Here is a 22,465-nt window from a genome sequence, read left to right as displayed (position 1 = left end):
TACACAAACAATCGCACAATCAAAAATTGCAAATTTAAATGGTAGCAACAGCAACTCACGGCGTCCGTACACTCTCCGACCTACAGTCGATCATCAACCAATCATCTGATCGCCTCATCTGGTATCTACATAGGCGGTTATGGAAAGCTCCGTCATCAACTGTCAACAACAAAAAGTGACATTCGCCGAAAAGCGAGTTGTTTGCATCTCTGGTCAGGTAGACAAGGACACAGGTTGATCACAACCACTCCTCTCACATTCATAACATTTCAGAGAGGATCTGCAGCACTTGTTCTTCCTCTAAACGTAGGTCAAACAATGGTACAGTAGCACCTTCTTCTTTTGGGATCTGAACACAAGTCACACATTCAGAACAGTCAACTCACTCAAATGTAAGAGCCACACAGTAATCAGGACATTTTATTTTAAATTTAAAAACAGACTGACCACCAAAATGTAAATGGATTATAATTGGACAGAATAAAAACAAATAAAAAAGAAGCTTTCAGCATATTTGATATATGATATATATATGACAGTTGAGTCTCATTAAGCATCCACTGTAAACTGTGACATACAAATTTGCTGAAAAACTCCACAGAGAAAGAGCACTGATATAAAAATGATTTCTTATGTATAAAAAAAGAACATTTTTGTTCAGGTATGTTTGGTCTTCTTCTTGATGTCTCTGACCAGACATCCCTCATATTTCTCAAGGAGTTTGTAGAAGATATCTTTGACTTCTTCACCAGCTTTCAGTGTACCATTGTAGAGCTCCCGCATCTTTTCCTGAGATGTAGACTTAGCCCTGATTTTATTATAAGCTTCTGTTTGGATGAAATCACCCAAGAGCTCATCCAAAATGGGCTCAATGTTGGTCACTCTCTGGATCAGATCGACCCTATGTTCATCCACAAAGTGCTTGTCTGAGGAGAGAGGAGAAGAAAAACACAGATTGATTGGATTTGTAAATAATAAAACTATAGACAATTTATACATTTCTTCTGAAGAGGGGTTTCATTGCAAAATGCTACAAAACAACTACTTTCAATATTTTAAGTGTAGATGACTGACATTCATCAAATATTAAAAACACAGACAATTCATGCCTTGGATTTTCTGTGACTGAAGATTCTTTAATATTATTATATTATGAGTTTTTATTAAAGCATTTGAACTTCATGCAGGCGTCAGGATGAGTCCTTACTGTTGTTGCTGTGGGTAATGAGGATTAAATATAACACACATGACTCATACATCAGTGATTAAATGTTCATCTTGATGTTTTAAAAAACAAATGTAACATTAATTTAAATTAAACTACACCTTAAAAAATAAGGTTTTAAATTTACAGTTAAGAGAAGAAAGAAAGTGAACAAATGTGATTTTGTAGTCTTAGATTTTATGATCTTTAAAGGAATAGATTGACATTTTGGGAAATATGCTTATTTGCTTCCTTGTCAAAGTGAGATGAGAAGATTGAAACCACTTTTATATCTGTCCACTAAATATGAAGCTACAGCAAAGCAAAGATCAATGTTGTCCTGCTGATTAACGCTGAAAGATTAGAAAACACTCCCACATGTCGTTTTGGAGTCACGGCAGTAATCAGCAGGACATCATCTGTCTGTTACACATCACTGTTAAACAATAATGATGTTTTATGATGTGACAACGCTGTGGTTAATGTCTGGTTAGGTTTAGGGAAAGATCATGGTTTGAGTTAAAATGATCTCTTTGTTAAGGTTAGAGAAACATGATGTGGGTTAAAGTTACTACTTCCTTGAAGTTAGGTGACCCTCGTCGTCATGGCTACAATAATAACCACAGGATTAAGGTTAGGGGACGATCCTAATCACACTTTTTAAAAAACTGTCCTGATTTCCAGTTGGAGACGGGTTGGGAAAGTCCACTGTTTGGGTGATACCATCCACCCAGCCCACCGTCTCCACATAAATATTCGTCATCTGAACTGCACCACTGCTCCGGGTCAGAATTACTACGACCACTAGATGGCAGCTGTCGCTACTAGCTGTGTCGTTTTTGGGCGACTGACATTACGACCTGTTGAGTCGTTTTTCTTGGGTGGACAGACTCAGAATTTAAGAGTGACTATGGTTTTCTTTCATAACTGTTGATCGTGTTCTAGATATCCAACCATGTAGTAAATAAGTTAGTAGGTTGTATTGTCAGATTCTGGGTTTCTAATCAATCTGAACACCATGGTGGAGGAATCTGCTGCAAAACCAATTCAATTAAAATAACCAATTAAAAGCAATTAACACCAACCTCCTGCCATTGTTTTTCCACCAGTTGCTCCAGCGGAGGGACCTGCAGCTGAAACACATTAAGGGAAAATTTATATGTATATATATATATATGTGTGTATATTGCTTAATAAATGTATCTTAAACAAGTTTCTTCGCACACTTCTGTTTTTTTCTTCTATTTTTAAAAGCGCGCTCATTGATTTCAAGTTTGTTTGAGAAAAGACTTTAAAGGATAAGGCTGGTGATGCTGCATATTTTTCTTACAGTCGATAAATCCCATGAAAAGACCAAATAATAACTTCCATCTTGGTGAATAATATCACCACCTAAACAGTTACAGGTTTCAGCTGCCAGCGGCTTTTCACATCTCAAGTGAATGCAACATAAAATCACACTTGCTGTACACAATACACAGTGTGCAGGTCAGTGGATCATAAAGGTAAAAGGATGCAGCTTGTCTGAGGACATGTACAATGAAAGTTTCCTCTGGCTCTTCTATCATTATTCTCTCTAATCTTTCTCAGAATGACTTAGACTTAGTCAATTGACAAAAAATAATCGCCTACTATTTTGATAATTTATTTATCGTTTTGAGTCATTTTTAAGTAAAAATGCCAAAATTCTCCGATTCTGACATTTTATAGACCAAATGAAGAATCAATAAATCGAGAACATAATCGACAGATTCATCGATAATGAAAATTGTTAGTTGTAGCCTTAATCTTAACTCAATGCTGTAACTTGTGTGATGTAGCCCATATTTACTGAGTAACTCCTCCAACATGTTCAAACTAATACTCAAATTAAAAAATCAAACACAGCAGCAGTAAGATGGCTCAAATATTTGGCCTGCTGAGTGTTTTTATCCTTCATTTCCTCAGTTTGAGAGACAAATCTCTGAACAGTACTATAAGGTACCTTTTAGATACATAACATATTTTTCCAGGATACATCCTCTGTTGGGAGTGTAAAGCTTAATGTGAAACTCAAAAACAACGCTACACATTTTCTACACTAGCTCATCTCTAGTTTGTCATGTTGAAAAAAAAAAAACAGAAAAGAACTCACTGCCACCAGGTTTTGAAGATTGTCCACATGGCTCTTCAACTGCAAAAATAGGGAGACACAGTGTTAAATTACAGTAAAAAATATATGATGGAATGGTTCCATCCATCTGGGATATTTGTGAAGAATAAATCAATAACTACAGGCTTAAAGTGCAAATACATCTCAGATTTTACTTTAAATACATTTTGGTTGTGCAACTTGATCAAAAATTGCTAGCAGTAGAGTTAATCCAAACAATGGATGAATACCAGCTGTTTTTAGCATAATTACATAATTAGTTACTTAATTATGCATAAATAGACATTTAATTGAAATCCAGATACAGTATGGATGTTTCCATTGGGAATAAAGCATTTTTCATTAGTCTATTATTGTTATTAGGGCCTGAGCGAAGGAAAACTACTAAGGAAACTACTAGACAGAGTTGCCAACTGGATTTCAAGGTTAGCAAAATACTAAACTGTCACAGCTCTGCCACAAAAATACTGTCAAAAATCCTAATTACAGCCATCGTGGTTCAATGTTGTTATAAAATGAAATAAAGTCTGAGGCTGGGGTAAAGCCAGTGATTCACACTGCAAACAGTGAACTGACCCTTCATTGTCTGGTCCTTTTTCTTCAGTTGGTCCACAAAGGGGCGCAGCAGGTCCTGGACTGCAGCGTCCATTCTCGGTATCAGATCCATTACATCCTTGATTTCAAGGACTGATTGTTCCACTCCGTAGTACTGGATGATTATTTGGGGCATCTCTTCTTTGGACTTACTAGCCTTCAGACCTTTAGGGATTTTGTCCAAATTCAACAACATCTTCTTGTATTCCCTGTCATCGAGCTCGTCCAGGATGGAGGTCAGGGAAGTTTTCCACTGTTATGACATCCATAACACATAGAGAAATGAAAAAAGCAGAAAAGACTCACTCATCTTTAAACCAAACTAAAATGACTAAAATAAGAGATTGAACAACAATGAAACAGGTTCATTTTAGAGGATCCTATCAAAAATCACAAGTCCACTAATCAGCTCACTGAAAAAACATTAGTCATCACTCTTCAAGATCCTAACAAAAGTCCTGCCTTTCCAATAAAGTGACAAGTGATGAAGAGCAATAGAGATTTTTAATATAGTAGAATAGACAGTAGAATGCTGAACATGTTTATTATGTCAGAGATAGAAGAAACATTGTTTTACAATCGTGTGTCTGCTCTGAACAAGCACATGGTGATCTTAGTCAAGATGGTGGCACACGAGACGCAGCCACAAAGTGGCGGCTCCCAATACTATGCCATGTTATCTTTGTTACTTTTATGTTAGTTTTACATTTACTAAAAAGCTTAGGTAATGCTAACCTCTCCTACAGCTGTCAGGAACTTCTAAACCTGAGAACAGATTACACACTCCTCACTACCATCATGGACAGTTTCCCCATCGATACTGTCCGCTCACCAATCTTGCAGTAGTGGCGCAGCCGCCATTGGGAGTGTTAACAGAAGAAGGGAAAGCGGGCTACATGCTAAGCTAAGTCGTGCTCCCTTCAAAGTTTCTCTTACTGTGATATTTTTTACCTACGATAATGGTAGCGTGAAAATTTGATGTGAGACTGTATGCAATGTGTAGTATTCATCATTAACCTTAATTTCATTACTCTTACCATGTCAGGTTGGCTGCTCTTCAGTTGATCTTTAAAAGAAGAAACAAACAGTCAGTCTGTCAGTTTCCACACTGATGCCTTCCTCTCATTTTATTCTAATGTACAGCACCAGTCAAACACACACAGCGCCTTCCTGTTGGCGTGTCCAGACTTTTGACTGGTGCTGTAGATATTTTGTAAAACTCTTCATCACTATTTATCTGTTATGTTGTGTGCATTAACCCACCAGTGGCAAACTTTTGCTCCTCATCAGCAAATTTGAAAAGTTAAACACACACTTTACTTGCACAGCTCCACATCAACAGCTGGGAAGTACTGACAAAAATGTGATATAAATGTCAATAAATTCATGTTCTTAATAAATAATCATAGGCCTTATTGTCACGACTGGTTTTCTGTCATTGACATTGTCTTACCTACTGAACTTTTTGTGTTCCAGATACTGTATTTGTCTACTTTTGGTGGGTCTGCTACTGTTAATGATCTGTCAAGACACAATTAAAACTGTTTACCATGGCAACACATGATGACAGGATGGACTCCACAATCATCATCATGTGATGCAGGGCGGTAATGTAATGAGACATTTCCATGTCCATGATGTGCTGCTGATGTAGGACTATTGAAAAAATATATTGAATCTTTTTGTCTATAAAATGTCAGAACATGGTAAAAAATGACAATTTCCCAGGACCAAAGGTGACGTCTTAAAATGTCTTATCATATCTGAACTGTCCAAAACCCAAATATATTCAGTTTACTGTCATATATGACAGAGAAAAGCTTTAAATCATCACATCTGAGAAACTGAAAACAGCACATTTTTGACATTTTTGCTTTAAAAAAATGACATTTTTCATCAAAAGTAATTGTAGGCCATATTGTGTCTTGTGGTTTTCCACCATATTTTCTTTAGATGGTTTAATGGTGATACAGGTATTAAATGTCATTTTAGGTGATATTAAAAGTCTTAAACATAACCTGGAGAACCTGCAGAAACCCTGGTCTGTGCTGTTGCCTCCTGTTTCACAGACAATGCACCGACCATAAAAGCCTCTGTGCACGTTCATAGCAGGCGTCTGCGGAGGCCTCACATAAACAACTAATAACTGTGTGAGCTCACCTTTGTTCTCTTCTTCATGTTTGCTCTTCAGTTTGTCCACAAAGGGGCGCAGCTTGTCCTGGATTGCAGGGTCCTTCCTCGGTATCAGATCCATTGCTTGATTGATTGCAGAGATGGACTTATCTACTCCTAAGTACTTGATGATTATGTGGGGCATCTCCTCTCTGGACGTGCCAGTCTTCACACCTTTAGGGATTTTGTCAAAACAGCAACACCCCAGCATCTTCTTGTATTCTGACTCATCCAGCTCCTCCAGGATGGCGGTCAGGGCCATTTTCCATTCTCTCTCTGAAATATTTGACATCTCTGACACATAAAGACACAAGAGACAGAAAAGTGAGAAAAATAAGACAGACCAGAAAAAAAACACATTGCAACATTGCAAAATGTTGTTATTCCAAATGTAGGTGAAGCTTTTCAAGACTTGAATTCCAAAAAACTGTTATTTAAGTGCCAAAAATCCTTGTTACAGCCATTATAATATAATGTTGCTGTCCAATGTCCACATGCTGTGGATTGACAATAAAGCTTGACTTGACGTGAGTGAAGGTCATGAAAACAAATGTGTATTCAGTGCTTTGTTTAGTATTGGCAGGTCTATGCTTCCATCTACTGGACAACACATGTTACAACATGTTAACATTCAATATGATAGTAGAATGAAATATAAACTTTTCAGTAAGATTAATAAAATTGTCCAAAGTTCCAAAAATGTTAAATACCAGACTACTTAAACATGAGATTAAAAAGGTGAGTCAATCTAAACACCCTCAAATTAAAGTTGAGTGGAGGTCGGTGTTCTCAGAATAGGACAAATTGTTAGAAGAAAATACTGGAGCAAGTATCTCCAGTATGTTATTGGGTTCAGTCTTTGAGAAGTGGCCCATTGAACTGTTTGTACCCTTAAATTACAGTTGTGAGTCAGCTAGGATGGTGAAACACTGCCGGTCTGTCAGTGCAGGGGTTCACTTCCCTTATTGGTGAAAGCTGCTGCGGACGTGCAGACGCCAGGGCTGGAAAATATATTGATGATGTATCGATACTGTGTTATGAGACTCGATATCATCTTAGATTTTGGATATCGCAATGTTGTGATATGGTATAAGTGTTGTCTTTTCCTGGTTTTAAAACTGCATTACAGTAAAGTGATGTAATTTTCTGAACTTACCAGACTGTTCACGCTGTTGCCTTTTCCCACTTAGTCATTATATCCATATTCTTGATTATTTATCAAAAATCTCACTGTATAAATATTTTGTGAAAGCACCAATAGTCATCCCTACAATATTGCTGAAATATCGACATCGAGGTATTTGGTCAAAAATATTGTGATATTTGATTTTGTCCATATCACCCAGCACTAGCAGACGCTATTTAGGGCTGAAAGATACTCCCAAATTAGTCTGTACTAATCTATACTTCTATTGACAGTTCCTAAAAACATGCTAGACTTGAACATAAGGCAGTAAAGCACAGTGCTCCTTCTCATATTTTTTGTAGTACTTAATTTAAGTACACTGAGTGCATTAACTATACAGATTTACATTGTATTTTTTGTTGGTATACTTACACATATAGATATTTATTCATATATTATAGGTAGGACACATGCACATAGCACTTTACATATATAGGCTACTAACACATAATACTAATACATACTCTTCTTGTTGTTTATACTCTTATCTATTACTATTGCTTTTACTATTTTACTATTTTATCCTTACTGCATTGTCAAGGAGCTGAAACTTAAGATTTTTACTCTCTTATTCATGCATAACGAGATGTAACAATTAAGAACTTGAACTTGACTATTATATCTATGTTCAGATAACAGTAGTTTATTGTATGACATGTACAGTATATTTCTGAGTGCCTTCTATCCAAACATAATTATATTTTTGCATGTCCCTGATGATGTAATACAGCAGAATATTATCAGGCATAATTAAATATAGTAAAACATACTGATAAACACACAGCTGACGGTTATCTGTGGGACAAAGAGTCCTCTCCTGATAACACTAACGTACACAATGAACTAACCTAACCTTAAGTTCCTGTACAGCTGTAATCATGTCAGTCGAGTGAAAACAGGAACACAAACAGCCAGAACATGAATCTGTGTCTTATCTTTTAGTATATTCATTTTCAGAATAAATGAGCAAGTTGTGAGAAATATGAATACTTACTTTGTTCTTTTCTTCAACCAAAGCTGAACTGCTTCCTTCTCTCAGATCTATGAGCTGTGAGTTCCTTCGTGTGGCGGGAAGAAGTTTTTTTTTGTTTGTGCGGCTGAGTGGCAGATACCGACTGAAATAATGTTTTACAACCTGCTTGCCACCTTATTTATCTACATTAAATCCTAAAATATTCATATGGAGACAGATATTTCACCATCGGTATTTTATTTGTCTAACTTTGACCGTTAATCCTCACAATATCCCGTTTCAAACACACCGCTCCCCCTTTCCTGTGAACAATGGTTCAGCCCGGTCTGAACCCGGCGTTTACTTTCGGTTTCAATTCAAACAAATAACTGCAGTTTCTTGTAAGTGAACGTGTGAACATACTGTAAAAAATACTGCAGTGTTAGCAACAAAATGTATTTACAGTCTCAAAACTAAAAGTACTTGTTATGCAGAATGGCTACTTTTTGAGCATTATTATATATTATATATTGCAGGATTCTCATAATCATTGATGCATTAACATTTAAGCAGCTATATCTTATAAAGTTGCTTAAAAGTTTTAATTTATAAGCTGTAGTTTATGAAGTGGAGCAGCTTTTTACTAATTAATAAATAATTTTATGAAGTGATCATATTAACATAATTGAACTTTGATATCTATCTATTTCTCTTTAAGATGTAGTGAAGTAATAGTATAAATATGGGGGGAGGGGCGGGCATCTTTTAGTCAGTTTTATGTCTGCTTTCTTTCAATAACCACTTTAAAAAGTCAGTGACATTTCTCCACTTGTAGTTTTAACAACCAGCCACAAACAAACCAAATTACATCTTCTCACAATAACTGTTAATCACATTTTCATTTCTCTTCATTCCAAGATAAACATTTCAGAACTTTGAGAGTCGCATAAATACAATAAACATTACCAATTTATTTTCTTTGCTGAATTCTGTGTGCTTCCACACTTTATTAACATATGATAATACAGTAAAGATGTTTATGTACAGGAGACAGAAATCGATACTGACATTTTGAAAACATTCATAAAAATGTACCAACAGGTTTTTTACAACACGACAAAAAACATTAAAACATCAACAACAAAATGAGAGAACAGGTGAAGGAAATGTATTTCTGTACAGTAAAATTATACAAACTATTATGAAACTATTATATCCCTCTTAGTTCAGATCATGGATGTAATAAGAGAACAAATCACCAAAGTGCTCAATCAAAGCTGATTAAAAACCATACTTCAAGTTACCATAACCATCAGATAATAGTCAGCATACCTGCTCGTGGTACTGGCCCAACTGCTAATTAGTGTTTTATGTTTTGTTTATGTTTATCAGATTTTTGTGATGTACTTCATTTTATTAATTTTACTTCCTTGTATTTCTGCATCTGCTAAGAATGGTATTTTATCAAGAAGACTTTTTCTAAAATCAATCGAGTCAAACTCGCTCGCCAGAAGTTGAGAAGCTACAACAAATGTTTTTATCTGCCCGTTGATCACTGCGTCCAGGAACGTCTGTGTCTGCGTCGTATCGGTGCTTTCAATCGCCTGAATCTGAATTCTGACTGTCTGGACAGGAGCCCTTTCAATCTGCACAAAGACACATCAATATTCGTAGTTAAAGGTAGAACATGCTGAGAAATACATTAAAAACATGCAGTAGTTAACAGCTTATGGACTTTACAGGGATACATTGTAATATTATGTCCAGAACCTTCTAATTCTACTGAAGACCAAACAAGTATATCTGACTTGTGACTTGGAAAGAAAAACAAGAATATTACATAAACATCAGATCTCTTAAAGCAGGTGGATAGAAACTACCATAAAAATTCTGGTGAATCCAGTAGAGTTCAGCGACACGGTATCATAGTAGTGACTGGTCTTCACGTTGGTCACTTTGATGACGTCTCCAACTGATATTTCTTTGCTTTGCTCGGTGTTTCCTCCCCACATGCAGATGCTGATGGAGTCTTTGTCATCTTCTAGGTGGAATTCTTGCATCTTTGTCGTCCTCTGTTGGGACGTCACCTCAGTTTCTTTAACGGGATAAATCTGAACAAACCAACAGCAGAAACAAGACTGGAAAAAGCCCACATATACTGTATATTTGGTTTTTGTTTTGTTTTACAAATTTTACAAGATTTGGTGACAAGAAGATAAATGTAGAAAATCATTAGAATGATCCTTTAAGTACAGAGCAGTTAAGCATCCTGGTGACTAGTAAGTTCTCTAATTTAAACTCACCTCTGTAACAGTTCCTTCAACACTCACTCCATACTTCTCAGGATATGTTTTGGCTTTTGCGACTGAGCAAACTGGACTCTGGATACAAATGAGCTTCCGAGCTTCCTTCTCTAGCTCTGCTGGAACTTCAACAGCATGTGTTTCTGGCACTTTGCTCTTTTTGATAACTTTCACACCATTCTTGTCTATAATTAGCTTTCTGAACAAGTAGGAGCTCTCTTCATTGATTTCTTGATAGCGATGTTTTCCATAAACCATCACTTCAATGAATCCTGTGTCATCAGCAACTGACACATAAAAGAAAGCGTTTTCCTTATCATCCTGTTTTTTATATGTGTGCAGCCCTGATTTCTGCATAACTTTCCCAACAATGGCCTCTGTGTCAAGAAGTTGACTGCTGGCTTTCAGATCACGGATGGTTTTTCTCTATAAAGGAGAGAAAAAATCTCCATGTAAGCAACATAAATACAAACATAAATGTCTGAATGAATCAGTATGAAGTCAAAAGTTGTGAGCAGTGAAAGAAAACGTACCCATGGCTGGTTGTTTCTCTCCTGGAAAACAAACATTTCATTAATGCTCAGTTACTAATAATGCAGAAGCTAATATGATAAACAGCTTTGATATTTTAAAACATTTTGCTGACATTCTACTTGTGATTATATTTTCAGTTCATAATTTCCATTTGATCAGAGTAGGAATACATGAAACATCGGTGGCCAATTGATAAGCAAATTAAATGACTGTTATTGTTCCAACCGTTGAATTGCAGACGATAATTACGTCTGCTCTACGTGGAGCTCTAATCCTGTGTCCCTGTGTTAATTATTCATTTATCTCTTGTTACATACAGTACTACGTTTTTCCAAAAAGTAATTCTTGAGTATGTTTATATCAAAATCCTTCTCTTTTCTCTTCCTGTTAAATGTTTAGTAAATATTTTTCATGAATCATCCTGAACTCAGGGGTATTAATATGTAAGTTCTGGATTATGGAGATGTAATCTACAGTCATGCCTCTGCCTCCACACTTGAGCTGCTGGACTCTGTATACCACTCAACCCTCAGATTTATTACAGGTGATAGTTATCATACTCATCATTGTGTCCTATATAAGAAGGCCGGCTGGTCTTCTCTGTCTGAAAGATGCAATAAGCATTGATATGTGTTTATCTATAATTTTCTTCTTGGGAAACCACTATCCTACGTTACATCGTTGCTGTGTGGTCCTTATCATACACGTTCTAATGACTGGTTAATGCTCCAGGTTCTACGTGTCTATTCTGAAATGGGAAAGTTAGTTCCTTTCCCCAAACACCTGAAATAAACTTCAGCACAACCTGAGGCTTAATACACTTGTATCTACTGGACAATTTAAAACCCTGATCCTGATTTACTAGTCTGACATCTATTTATGTATTGTGTGAGTGTTTTACTATCTTATTGTCATTTATTGTCAGTGTAAATGAGGGCAACCTCAATGAATCGAGATTAAATAAAGTTTATTAATTGATGTTTATATTTAAAAAAATAAATGTTATATACTTACGAGGGCAACAATCAGTTAATTAATCAATTAGTTGATTGAAAGAAAGTAAATTTAAAGCAAAACTACTTATTCTCTGGTTTTGATTCCTCAAATGTGAGAATTTGCTGTTTTTCTCTGTGTTGTATCACAGTAAACTGAACTGTTGGTTGGACAATGTAAGACATCAGTTTGGGTTCTGGGAAACTGTGATGGACATTTCTTCTTTCACTATTTTCAGACATGTTACAATTTAAATTACTCATCAATCAACAAAATAATTGGCAGGTTAATAATTATTTGTTGCTTCTCTAATTTTTACACACAGGTTCAAAATAATTTGATGTATTCTTTACTCTTTACTCCAAGTGGGAAAATAAACTAATCAATCCATAAATATAGCCTTTATTGTCCTTTTCACATTTTTGCAACCGAAAGATTAATATTGCGATTTTTATCATCTAACAATATTGGTTTCAACAAACAGATAATTATCAGTTATTATTTCCAGCCCTGATATTCCACATCGGTACATCTCTAGAACAGAGCCAGTGGGAATGCTGTATTAGACATATTTTAATAAATAAGATACTTCATGATGTACCATAAATCATGAAGTTTATTTCATAACTCTTACCGTGTCAGGTCGGCTGTTCTTCAGTTGATCTTTAAAAGAAGAAACAAACATCAGTGAGTGTTTCCTCTGTGCTGTGGAGCTTTAGATTGTTTTGCTCTCATTTCATTAACCAGAAAACTTCACATGACAAACCAGTGGACTGAGTTTTTCTTGGCATTATTCTGTCCATTTATTCACATTTGTTTTATTGTTATTGGTCTAGTGTATTATATTTCTATTTAAATACGAAAGTACACTACATTATATAACTGCCTTCCATGTTTTACATGGGGTTTTTACATTCGTAAAGTCAGTTTACATCAAGGCCACACTAAGGAATCTAATATCTGACTATTATGACATTAAAAAATGAACGGTGTCATTTTGAGCTGAAATGGTTGCATGTGTAAAAGTATCATGTGGGTGGGTTTGGACATCAGTGCCATGAAAAGAAAAATCACTATGCAGGGGCGCTGAGCCATTTACAGATCTCGGATATTTACTTGTTGGGCAGTATGTTATTAAAGATGATAGAAGTGATGGATCACACTATGAAAATAAGACCCAGGTTGAGATAAACCTGAGTTTTCCTTTGATGATAATAGCTGGGCAATTACAGTATCTACCCAGGGTCTACCCAGATCTGCCAACATGACAAACCAGAAGTAGAGGACAAAAGAAATCAGGTAATTAAATCAAAGTAAACCGGCTGTGCTTCATCTCACAGCTGGTCTGTGTGTGTTAACCTACCTGCTGAAGACTTTTGCTCCTCATGCTCTGGATCACCAGCATATTTCCTCTTTTTCCCTGAAAATTTAATTTGAAAATGTAAATTTAAACACATTGTTTAATTTCAAATCACGCTTCTTAAATTCCTCTATGAAAACTCAGCCAACATCATCATCCTCCATTCTTTGGTTGTCTGTCCCCCATTTCCCAGATGAAGTCTTTTGGGATTCTCTCATTTGGCATTTTTTCAGACACAGTGAAGCCTGTTCTACTTTTACTGTGTTGACATGTCTTTAATAGACAACCTATTAAAAGTTGAAGACATTTTATTGCACTTAAAGTTGAGCTGAAATCACATTTAGTTATCCCTGATTACAGTCTAAAATAATGTCAAAATGTTTTTGTTTTTTTTAATTCATTCATTATTATCAATAGTTTTTTATTTAAAGGTAGAAAAAATGTCTTTAGGGAAAAAAACTGGTTTAATCTGCCGATAACTTTCTCCATTCATCATTTAGTCAATGAAATGTCAGAAAATATTAATCCCTGTTACAATTATGTCTTCAGATTCCTTGTTTTTTTCCAACCAACAACTTAAAACCCAACAATATTTGTGTTAATATTCTTTATTACGAAGATGAGCAGCAACTCCTCATAGTTTTGGCTGAAACCAAAGAATGTTTGACTTTTACATTTGAAAAGTGACTGAAACCATTAATAGATTATTAATATAGTTGATTAGTTTTCTCCTGATCAGCTAATCAACTAATCATTGCAGCTCTATATGTCTCTGGTTCCTCAGATGTGTCTCATCTAAATAAAACCTGAAGAGGTGAATATTTCAACAATGTTAAAGATATTAGTTTTCACTCTGACATCCTCTCTGATTCAATGTAGTTAAAAATGAAACACTAACATCCAACAGAGATGAATACTTATTAGCCAAAAACAAAAATTAAAAACCTTAATTATATTAACTCACCCATTTTGTCTTTTTCACGTTTGTTCTTCAGTTTCTCCACAAAGGGGCGCAGCAGGTCCTGGACTGCAGGGTCCCTCCTCGGTATCTTCTCCATTGCTTCTTTGATTTCTGAAATGGACTCTTTTATTCCGTAGTGCTCAATGATTATTTGAGGCATCTCTTCTCTGGACTTCCTCCGACCTTGAGGGATTTCTGACAAGTTTTCCAGCAGTATATTGTACTGATCCTCCTTCAGCTCCTGGAGTATGGACGTCAGGTCTGATTTCCAGTCTTTCTCTGAAATCTTTGGCATCTAACACACAGTGAAACATGTGAATAGCCTCAAATTAAAGTTGGCACTTTAACCTTGTAGCCAAAGTGCTGCAGTACAGAGTTAACAGAGAGTTTATTCTGGTCTGTCACTATCTTAAAATAGCTATTTTTAGTTTGATATTTATTGGGTAAGCAGCCATTTATTACATATATCTCTGGTATTGTGTACATTGCATCCAAACATAATTAGATTTTTTTTTCATCACTAAAAGCACTTTGTTAACACTGATTTCTGATTTCACCAGAGCAAATAGTCAGAAAACAGACTTCAGAGCAGTAGGTTCACATAATAAAACATACTGATAAACACACAGCAGACAGTCATCTATGGGACAAACAGTCCTTTCCAGATAACTACACACAAACAATGAACCATGGTTACCTTTCAGTTACTGTACAGGACACATTAATCTAATAAAACAGATCATAACTATAATCATTTCAGTCATGTTAAAACAGGAACACAAACAGCCAGAACATGAAGCTAATCTGTCGGGCTATTCACCTAGCTTTGTTCCAACCTGGTTAGTTTAGTGTTTGTCTAGGAGTTAATGTGATTAAGGATCTCCCCTCACAGTAGATTCATTTTTCAAAAGTAATAAACATCATGTTTTTAAAAATATTAATACTCACTTTGTCCTTTTTCTTCAACCACAGCCGGACTGTTTCCTTCTTTGAGATCTATAAGCTGTTGACTGTTTAAGTTGCTCTCAGTGGCGGGAAGAAGTTAACCTGCCGCGCCAAAACGGTCTGTTACCATGGACCAATCACAATGTTTCTTTACAGTAATTTGAGCATTCACCCGCCCAAATTCCAGCATCCAATCACAATCAATGTTTAACCCGCCCGAATTCAACAGTCAAACCCACAGTGGGTGGGATTAAACGCTGCAGCCCGGTATATTCATGGATGTATAACAAGAGCTCTTATAATACATCCATGGGTATACTTGGGTCACTTCCGGGTCGAAAGCCCCTGCGTTACGTGCATACAATTTAATGGCGCGAAGCAAACGGGGGCGAGGAACTACTGTGATAAATTCTCAACTGAAGAGAAAATTGCTCAGTCTTGTTGTGTATGGTGGTGTCGAGTAACGAGATAGAGAGGAGGCGGGTTCGGGTTTGTCAGTGTGTGTGTGTGTGTGTGTGTGTGTGTGTGTGTGTGTGTGTGTGTGTGTGTGTAACTTGTCCCACAGTCTCAGAGTTCAATCCACTCGGTAGAGAATCCGTTTTGTTTCCCCCACAACCCCGAATCACTTCAGTTCAATCCAGTTTAATGAACATAAAAGAAAGACAAGTCAAAAGTCCGTTCCGGGTTTTACCGCCGATCCCCCTCAAAACAAGACAAAGCAAAGACGCAGCACATAAAACAAGCCCAGCAGAAACGTCAGATAGGTCGGACCACCGTGTTTAATGATATATCTTTGAACGTTACAGTTACAGCTGAAAATGGTAACAGAAATAAACAAGTTTGATGATCTGCCGCCAGTTGTTTACCCGGAAGTGACTGTTGTAGTTAGCGTGACGTCAAGGTGATTATATCCATGGAGGCTACCGCTTCCGTGGTACTGACGTCACACAGGTGGTAACGTTAAATCGCTAAACTCTGTATTCAGACATAATCTGCACCAGTATCAGAGAATCTGAGCACTTTGAACAATTGAGATTCACTTAGTCAGTGTAGCTAACAGATGCTTCATCAATTTCAATTCAGTCTTCAATTTAATGAGCTTTATTGGCATGAAAAAGTTCTTATATGGGCAAACTAAACAAATATTAACAATAATAATAGTAATAACCACATTAGTTATACATAATTAATAAAGACAACAGTTACAACAATAATAATAATTACAAATGTATGCCTATATGTACAATCACAAACCCGAATAAATAGGGCATTGTAACTCAAATATGACCATCAATCAACAAGCAAGCAAACAAACAACAGTCAATATGAACACAAAGAACAACCAGTATGTAATCTAGTGGCGTTTCACTCGGTGTCCCTCAGGTTGTGGCAAGAGGTCAGATATTAAGCTGCCAAAATGCAGCACTTTTGTTTTTCACCTAATAGATATTTAAATTGGTTCCTTTCTGATTATGTTGCAAATTCTTGATATTTGTGTTGAATTTTGGTGAAGAATAATGTTCTAATTTCTGCATATTTGTTGTAGTGTAGCAAAAACCTGTAACTGTGTCTGCACTGTTCTCTGTGTACACAGTCTGTCCTGACTGCGTCCACTGAGTCAGCGTCTGTCTCATCACACTGGTCACACTGGTCAGATATTCTGCCACTGTGTACTGTCAGTTTAGGGCCAAGTAACACTCCATTTTACTTTGAGTTTTTGTGGTGTCTTTCCGATAAGAGATGTATTTTTCTTTTTGTCTTGTTATAATTTGGTTGGGCAGGTTGACTGTAGGGCTGCTGGAGATTAGGGAACTGAGTCTCTTTTCCTGGTTCATCTCTGGTGGAATGTTTGAGGGTCACTTGTTTTTAAGTGATTGTAGAGTCTGATGGCTCTTTTTTCAGTTTTAATCTGGAGGGGTTATTGGCCCAATTCTGCTCAGCTGACATTATTTGTAGTTTTTCTGTGAAGAAAAACTTGGTTTTATTATATATCCACATTACTGATGATTATTCATAAAAAATCTCATTGTGTAAATATTTTGTGAACGCACCAACAGTCATCCCTTCAATATTGTCGCAATATCGATAGAAGTATTTTGTCAAAAAATATCATATTAGATTTTATACATATCGCCCAGCCCTACTTTCAATTACACAAAACACACAAAACACAGAACCAAACTAGAAATTACTTACAAAAAATGTACAAACACAAAGATTGATGCAATAAAATGACTATAAAACTCAACCTAGATCACTCATAACTACAGCAGACTGCTTAATTTATGGTGGATTAAAAGTTTTTTATGGCATCAACACACCATTTTTATTAGATCGCCACCTATTTGTGAGGAACACATCTGTTCTGGTCCAATAGGCTGAAGGAATTAAGAATTCACATTAAATTGGCAGCAGCTACCTTGACGGAAGAGTGTTCTATCAAAAACTACTAGTGATTTTTTGTCACTGATTATGATATCAAGAAGCTCCTCATTCAACCAACAAACTGAGCAACAAACAACTCATTTGTGTCTTAAGAGAGAAACTAAAATATCCCAAAATGACATTAGCATCAGTAGAACAGTGTGCAGCATGTTGGCAGCAGCTACCTTGTAAATTCTGGTGAAATCGGTTGAGTTCAGCGAGACGGTTTCATAGTAGTGATTGGTCCTCACGTTGGTCACTCTGACAAAGTCTCCATCTGATATTTCCCTGAGTTGTTTGGTGTCTTTGCCCCACAAAGTGATCCTGATGGAATCTTTGCCATCATTAAGATGGAAATCTTGCTTCTCTTTCTTCTTCTGTTGGTTCTTCATGTTGACGAGTTCGACGGGACCAATCTGTAATAAACAACAACAATGGAAACAATCCAACAAGTTCCAGATAGGCTAACTCTCAGCACTTTTCACCATTAGTATTGTTGGATGTCTTATGGAAACTCACCTCTGTCACAGTTCCTTCAACACTCACTACTGTCTTGTCTGCATACTCTTTGGCCTTTGTTATACTGCAAACTGGCTTCTGGTGATCAATGAGCCTCTCAGCTTCCATCTCCAGCTCCTCAGGGACATCAATGGGACTCGTTCTTGTCATTTTGCTCTGTTTGGTAACTTTCATGACATTTTCTTCCATGATTACATTTCTGAACAAGTAGCAGCTCCCCTCCTGGATATCTTGATAGCGATCTTCTCCGTACACCATCACTTTAATGCAGGATGTCTCATCACTGACTCCCAGATAAAATAAAAACTTTTTCTCCTTCTGTTGGGTTTCATATGGGCGCAGAGCAGATTTCTGCACAACTTTCCCAATTATGGTTTTGTTACCCAGGTCACCGCTGGTCAGTACATCTTTGATGGTTTTTCTCTGGACACAAAAGGAGACAAAGAAATCTCCCTCAGAGCAACATAAATGCAAACATGAATGTCTGAATAAATCAGTACAAAGTCTCAAAGAAATGCACTCACCCATGTTGGAATCTTTCTCTCCTAGAAAATTTACATATGCTTACGTCAATATTGTGGTGAAACACAAGAAAAGAATGAAGGCTTTGGTGCAACACTGGCAAAAGTTGATCCAGGTTCAACTTTTTGGATGTACATCTTTTTGCCGGAGTCCTGCATTATCTGATCTCATTGAAATGAATGAAGGGGCTGCGTTTTGTAACTTAGGGCTGCTTTCTGTCTGAACACAGTCTAGAAACTCAGCGATACAATTGCTGTGAGCATAACTCACTCATTTACTACATTTACAACAAAGGCAACAGGGCATCGATATATCAAAGTGACTGTATTTTTTTAATTTTACTCTTACCTTGTCAGGTTGGCTGCTCTTCAATTGATCTTTAAAAGAAGAAACAAACAGGGTCAGGGTTAGGGTTAGGGTTATGGTTAGGGTAACCCCACAGTCAGTCAGTTTGACACTGATGCCTTCCTCTGTGCAGCAGAGCTCTTGTTTGTTTTGGTCTCATTTCATTAACCAGCAGAAGTCAAGAGATCTGATATGTATCTTGGACCTAAACCATTCAGTAAATTATGAACAAGCAGTAGTATTTTGAAGTCAGTTCTTCGAGAAACTGGTAATCAGTGTTGTGATTTGAAAACTGGAGTTATATATATATAAGTTTTTTTTAATTAGTGTATTTGGTTTATTTGAAAGATGTTGAGTATGATTTATGGTATTTCAGGCTGCTCTTCATACAGTCTTCATCTGAAAACTGTTTGTCCTAAAATGCACAATCAGCTTGCATTTGGGTCGTTCTGGTAATTTTGCCAAAGATGTAATTTTTTTCTAATGTTTAGCACCAGTCAAATGTCTGGACACACCTTCCTGTTCTCTTGAATGAGAAAATGTGTTTATATTTATATATCTAACTTTTCTGTCTTGTTTTTCCTCTCATATTACTCGTAATGTGTCTGAATTTATTGTGCTATTTCTCTATTCTCTGTGACCGACTGAACCTTGGTGTTCTAGATAATGTATTCGTCTACTTTTGGTGGGTCTGCCACTGTTAATGATGATTAAAACTGTTTACCATGGCAACACATGATGACAGGATGGACTCCACAATCGTCATCATGTGATGTAGGGCAGTAATGTAATGAGACGTTCCCATGTCAGTTTCTTTCATTCTTGTATGTAATATGTTTGTTTTCAGATCGGCCTACTGACGAGAAATGAAGCAACCCATCAACTTGATCAATGTGCAGGGCCACAAACACAATTGTTGAGATTTGGAGGGTGTACATGTCAGCTCCTCTGCTATCTACCGTTACCCAAAACACTCTTCTCCATGTAGGTTTGCAGAGATGTTTACATGTATCTTTTGAGAAGCCTACCTTTGGTTTCAGCCAACGTTGTCATCGTCAACCTCTGGTTTTTGTTTGTTTCCTCCCTGTTTTCCTTCATGGAGTCTATCGGAACAATCAAACAAACATATTCTCTCATTTAGCATTTTAGAGTACAGGCCAGACCTATTCCAGTGGCACTTTTTGTCTGTGGAGAGATGTGCTGTTTATGTAGGACTGCAACTAATGATTAGAATATACTGAATCTTTTTGTCTATAAAATATCAGAACATGGTGAAAAATGACAATTTCCCAGGATCAAAGGTGATGTCTTCAGATGTCTTGTTATATCTGAACTGTCCAAAACCCAAATATATTCAGTTTACTGTCATGTATGACAGAGAAAAGCATTAAATCATCACATTTGAGAAGCTGAAAACAGGTTTTTTGGCATTTTTGATATAATAAGTAGTTCTGGTTTTCCACCATACTTTCTTTAGATGGTTTGATGGTGATACAGGTATTAAATGTCATTTTATATGATATTAAAAAGGTCTTAAAGTCTTAAACGTAACTTGGTGAACCTGCAGAAACCCTGGTCTGTGCTGCTGCCTCCTGTTTCACAGACAATTCACTGACCATAAAAGCCTCTGTGCACGCTCATAGCAGGCATCTGCGGAGGCCTCACATAAACAACTAGTAACTGTGTGAACTCACCTCTGTTCTCTTCTTCATGTTTGTTGCTCAGTTTGTCCACAAAGGGGCGCAGCAGGTCCTGGACTGCAGAGTCCTTCCTCGGTATCAGATCCATTGCTTCATTGATTGCAGAGACGGACTCATCTACTCCTAAGTGCTGGATGATTATTTGGGGAATCTCCTCTCTGGACGTGCCAGTCTTCACGCTTTTAGGGATTTTGTCAAAACAATAACAAAACAGCATCTTGTTGTATTCTGACTTATCCAGCTCCTCCAGGATGGAGGTCAGGGCTGTTTTCCATTTTTTCTCTAAAATGTTTGACATCTCTGACAAACAGAGACAAGAGACAGAAAAATGAGAAAAATAAGACAGACAGAATGATTAATTGGGGCATTTCCTCTCTGGACTTGCTGGTCTTCACACTTTTAGGGATTTTGTCAAAACAAACCAACACTTGATTTCACAGCAGAATATTATCAGGCATAATTAAATATAGTAAAACATACTGATAAACACACAGCTGACAGTCCTCTACAGATAACTCCACACAAACAATGAACCATGTGTACCCTAAATTACTGCACAGGACACATTAATCCAATACAACAGATCAAAGCTATAATCATTTCAGTCGTGTTAAAACAAGAACACAACCAACATACCTTCCAACACTTCCAATTTTCATGGGACTTTCTCTATTTTTAACCCTTTCTCCCGCTGTGCTCCCGACTGGTAATTACTGCCGTTAATCTCCTAATTTCATAGTTTTTCCTTTTCGTTATCACAACCTGTTTCTGGTACTGTACAGCGTGTGTGTGCAGCTACTCCCTGCAGACAGTCCTTCATCCTGTCCTCCGCCCTCCACTGCTGATATGACTCACTGTCTGCAGGTACCGCTGGTAGAGAGGAGGTACTGGTTTGTCTCAGCCAGTAAATAAGTTTACAAGAATTTGCCAAATGTTAAGATACGTGGCAAACTCAGATAAACAGTTAGGCTACATACAGACAGCTTTCGTTGTGGTGCTCTGTGGTTGTATAAAACTTACTTATGGATGGGAGACTGCGGGCAAAGCAGTTGAAAATATTGCTTTTCTACACGTTTATGCTTGTTGAACAGGTGGTTTGATAAAGTACCCCCCCAGGCTCTTCACCTTTCCTTTGTTCCAACCTAGCTGGTTTAGTGTTTGTTTGTAATTAATGTAATTAAAGATCTCACCTCACAGTGTTTCCATTATCAAAAGGAATAAGCAATGTGTTGTAAGAAATATTAATACTCACTTTGTCTTTTTCTTCAACCACAACTGGACTTTTTCCTTCTTTGAGGTTTATTGGTTATTGACAGAGTTGCTCTCAGTGGCGGGAAGAAATTTGAATATGTTTTTAGTGTGGCTGCGTGGCAGATACCAATTTGAATAATATTTTACAAATTGCTTGCTGCCCTATTTATCTACAATAAATGATAAAATACTTATATGAAGACAGATAGTTCACTGTCAGTGTTTTACTTTTCTAACTTTGACTGTTAATCCTCATAATATCCTGTTTCAAACACACAACTCCCCCTTTTCAAGTGAACAATGGTTTAGCCCAGTCATACCTGAACCAAGCAGATACTTTCACTTTCA

General features: G+C 36.8%; 2 protein-coding genes across 6 annotated transcripts; both read right to left on the bottom strand.

Annotated features, from left to right (window-relative positions):
• Positions 1 to 391: 391 nt before the first annotated feature.
• On the bottom strand, positions 392 to 22,195 carry LOC137196166 (apoptosis-associated speck-like protein containing a CARD). Of its 5 annotated transcripts, XM_067609001.1 has the most exons (8): positions 22,119 to 22,180; positions 20,861 to 21,166; positions 20,195 to 20,269; positions 19,170 to 19,198; positions 3,933 to 4,203; positions 3,339 to 3,377; positions 2,290 to 2,337; positions 392 to 926 (listed from the first exon to the last, which is right to left on the bottom strand). In XM_067609001.1, the coding sequence occupies exons 2-8, from the start codon at positions 21,162 to 21,164 to the stop codon at positions 658 to 660; spliced, it is 1,035 nt and encodes a 344-aa protein (XP_067465102.1). In that variant the 5' UTR covers positions 21,165 to 21,166; positions 22,119 to 22,180; the 3' UTR covers positions 392 to 657. The 5 variants fall into 5 exon arrangements, with proteins under 5 accessions (XP_067465102.1, XP_067465103.1, XP_067465105.1 ...); XM_067609002.1 differs by lacking the exon at positions 2,290 to 2,337 and having other exon boundaries at positions 22,119 to 22,188; XM_067609004.1 differs by lacking the exon at positions 20,195 to 20,269 and having other exon boundaries at positions 22,119 to 22,177.
• LOC137196156 (uncharacterized) lies at positions 9,223 to 15,840 on the bottom strand. The gene is made up of 8 exons (XM_067608980.1): positions 15,360 to 15,840; positions 14,415 to 14,706; positions 13,454 to 13,510; positions 12,725 to 12,753; positions 11,097 to 11,117; positions 10,564 to 10,989; positions 10,141 to 10,371; positions 9,223 to 9,906 (listed from the first exon to the last, which is right to left on the bottom strand). Exons 2-8 carry the CDS (start codon positions 14,704 to 14,706, stop codon positions 9,649 to 9,651), a joined length of 1,314 nt encoding a protein of 437 aa, XP_067465081.1. The 5' UTR covers positions 15,360 to 15,840; the 3' UTR covers positions 9,223 to 9,648.
• Positions 22,196 to 22,465: the final 270 nt, after the last annotated feature.

Source organism: Thunnus thynnus, chromosome 13 (genome assembly GCF_963924715.1).
Source record: "Thunnus thynnus chromosome 13, fThuThy2.1, whole genome shotgun sequence".
Lineage (NCBI taxonomy): Eukaryota > Metazoa > Chordata > Actinopteri > Scombriformes > Scombridae > Thunnus > Thunnus thynnus.
This window is presented reverse-complemented; position numbering and strand designations above follow the sequence as displayed.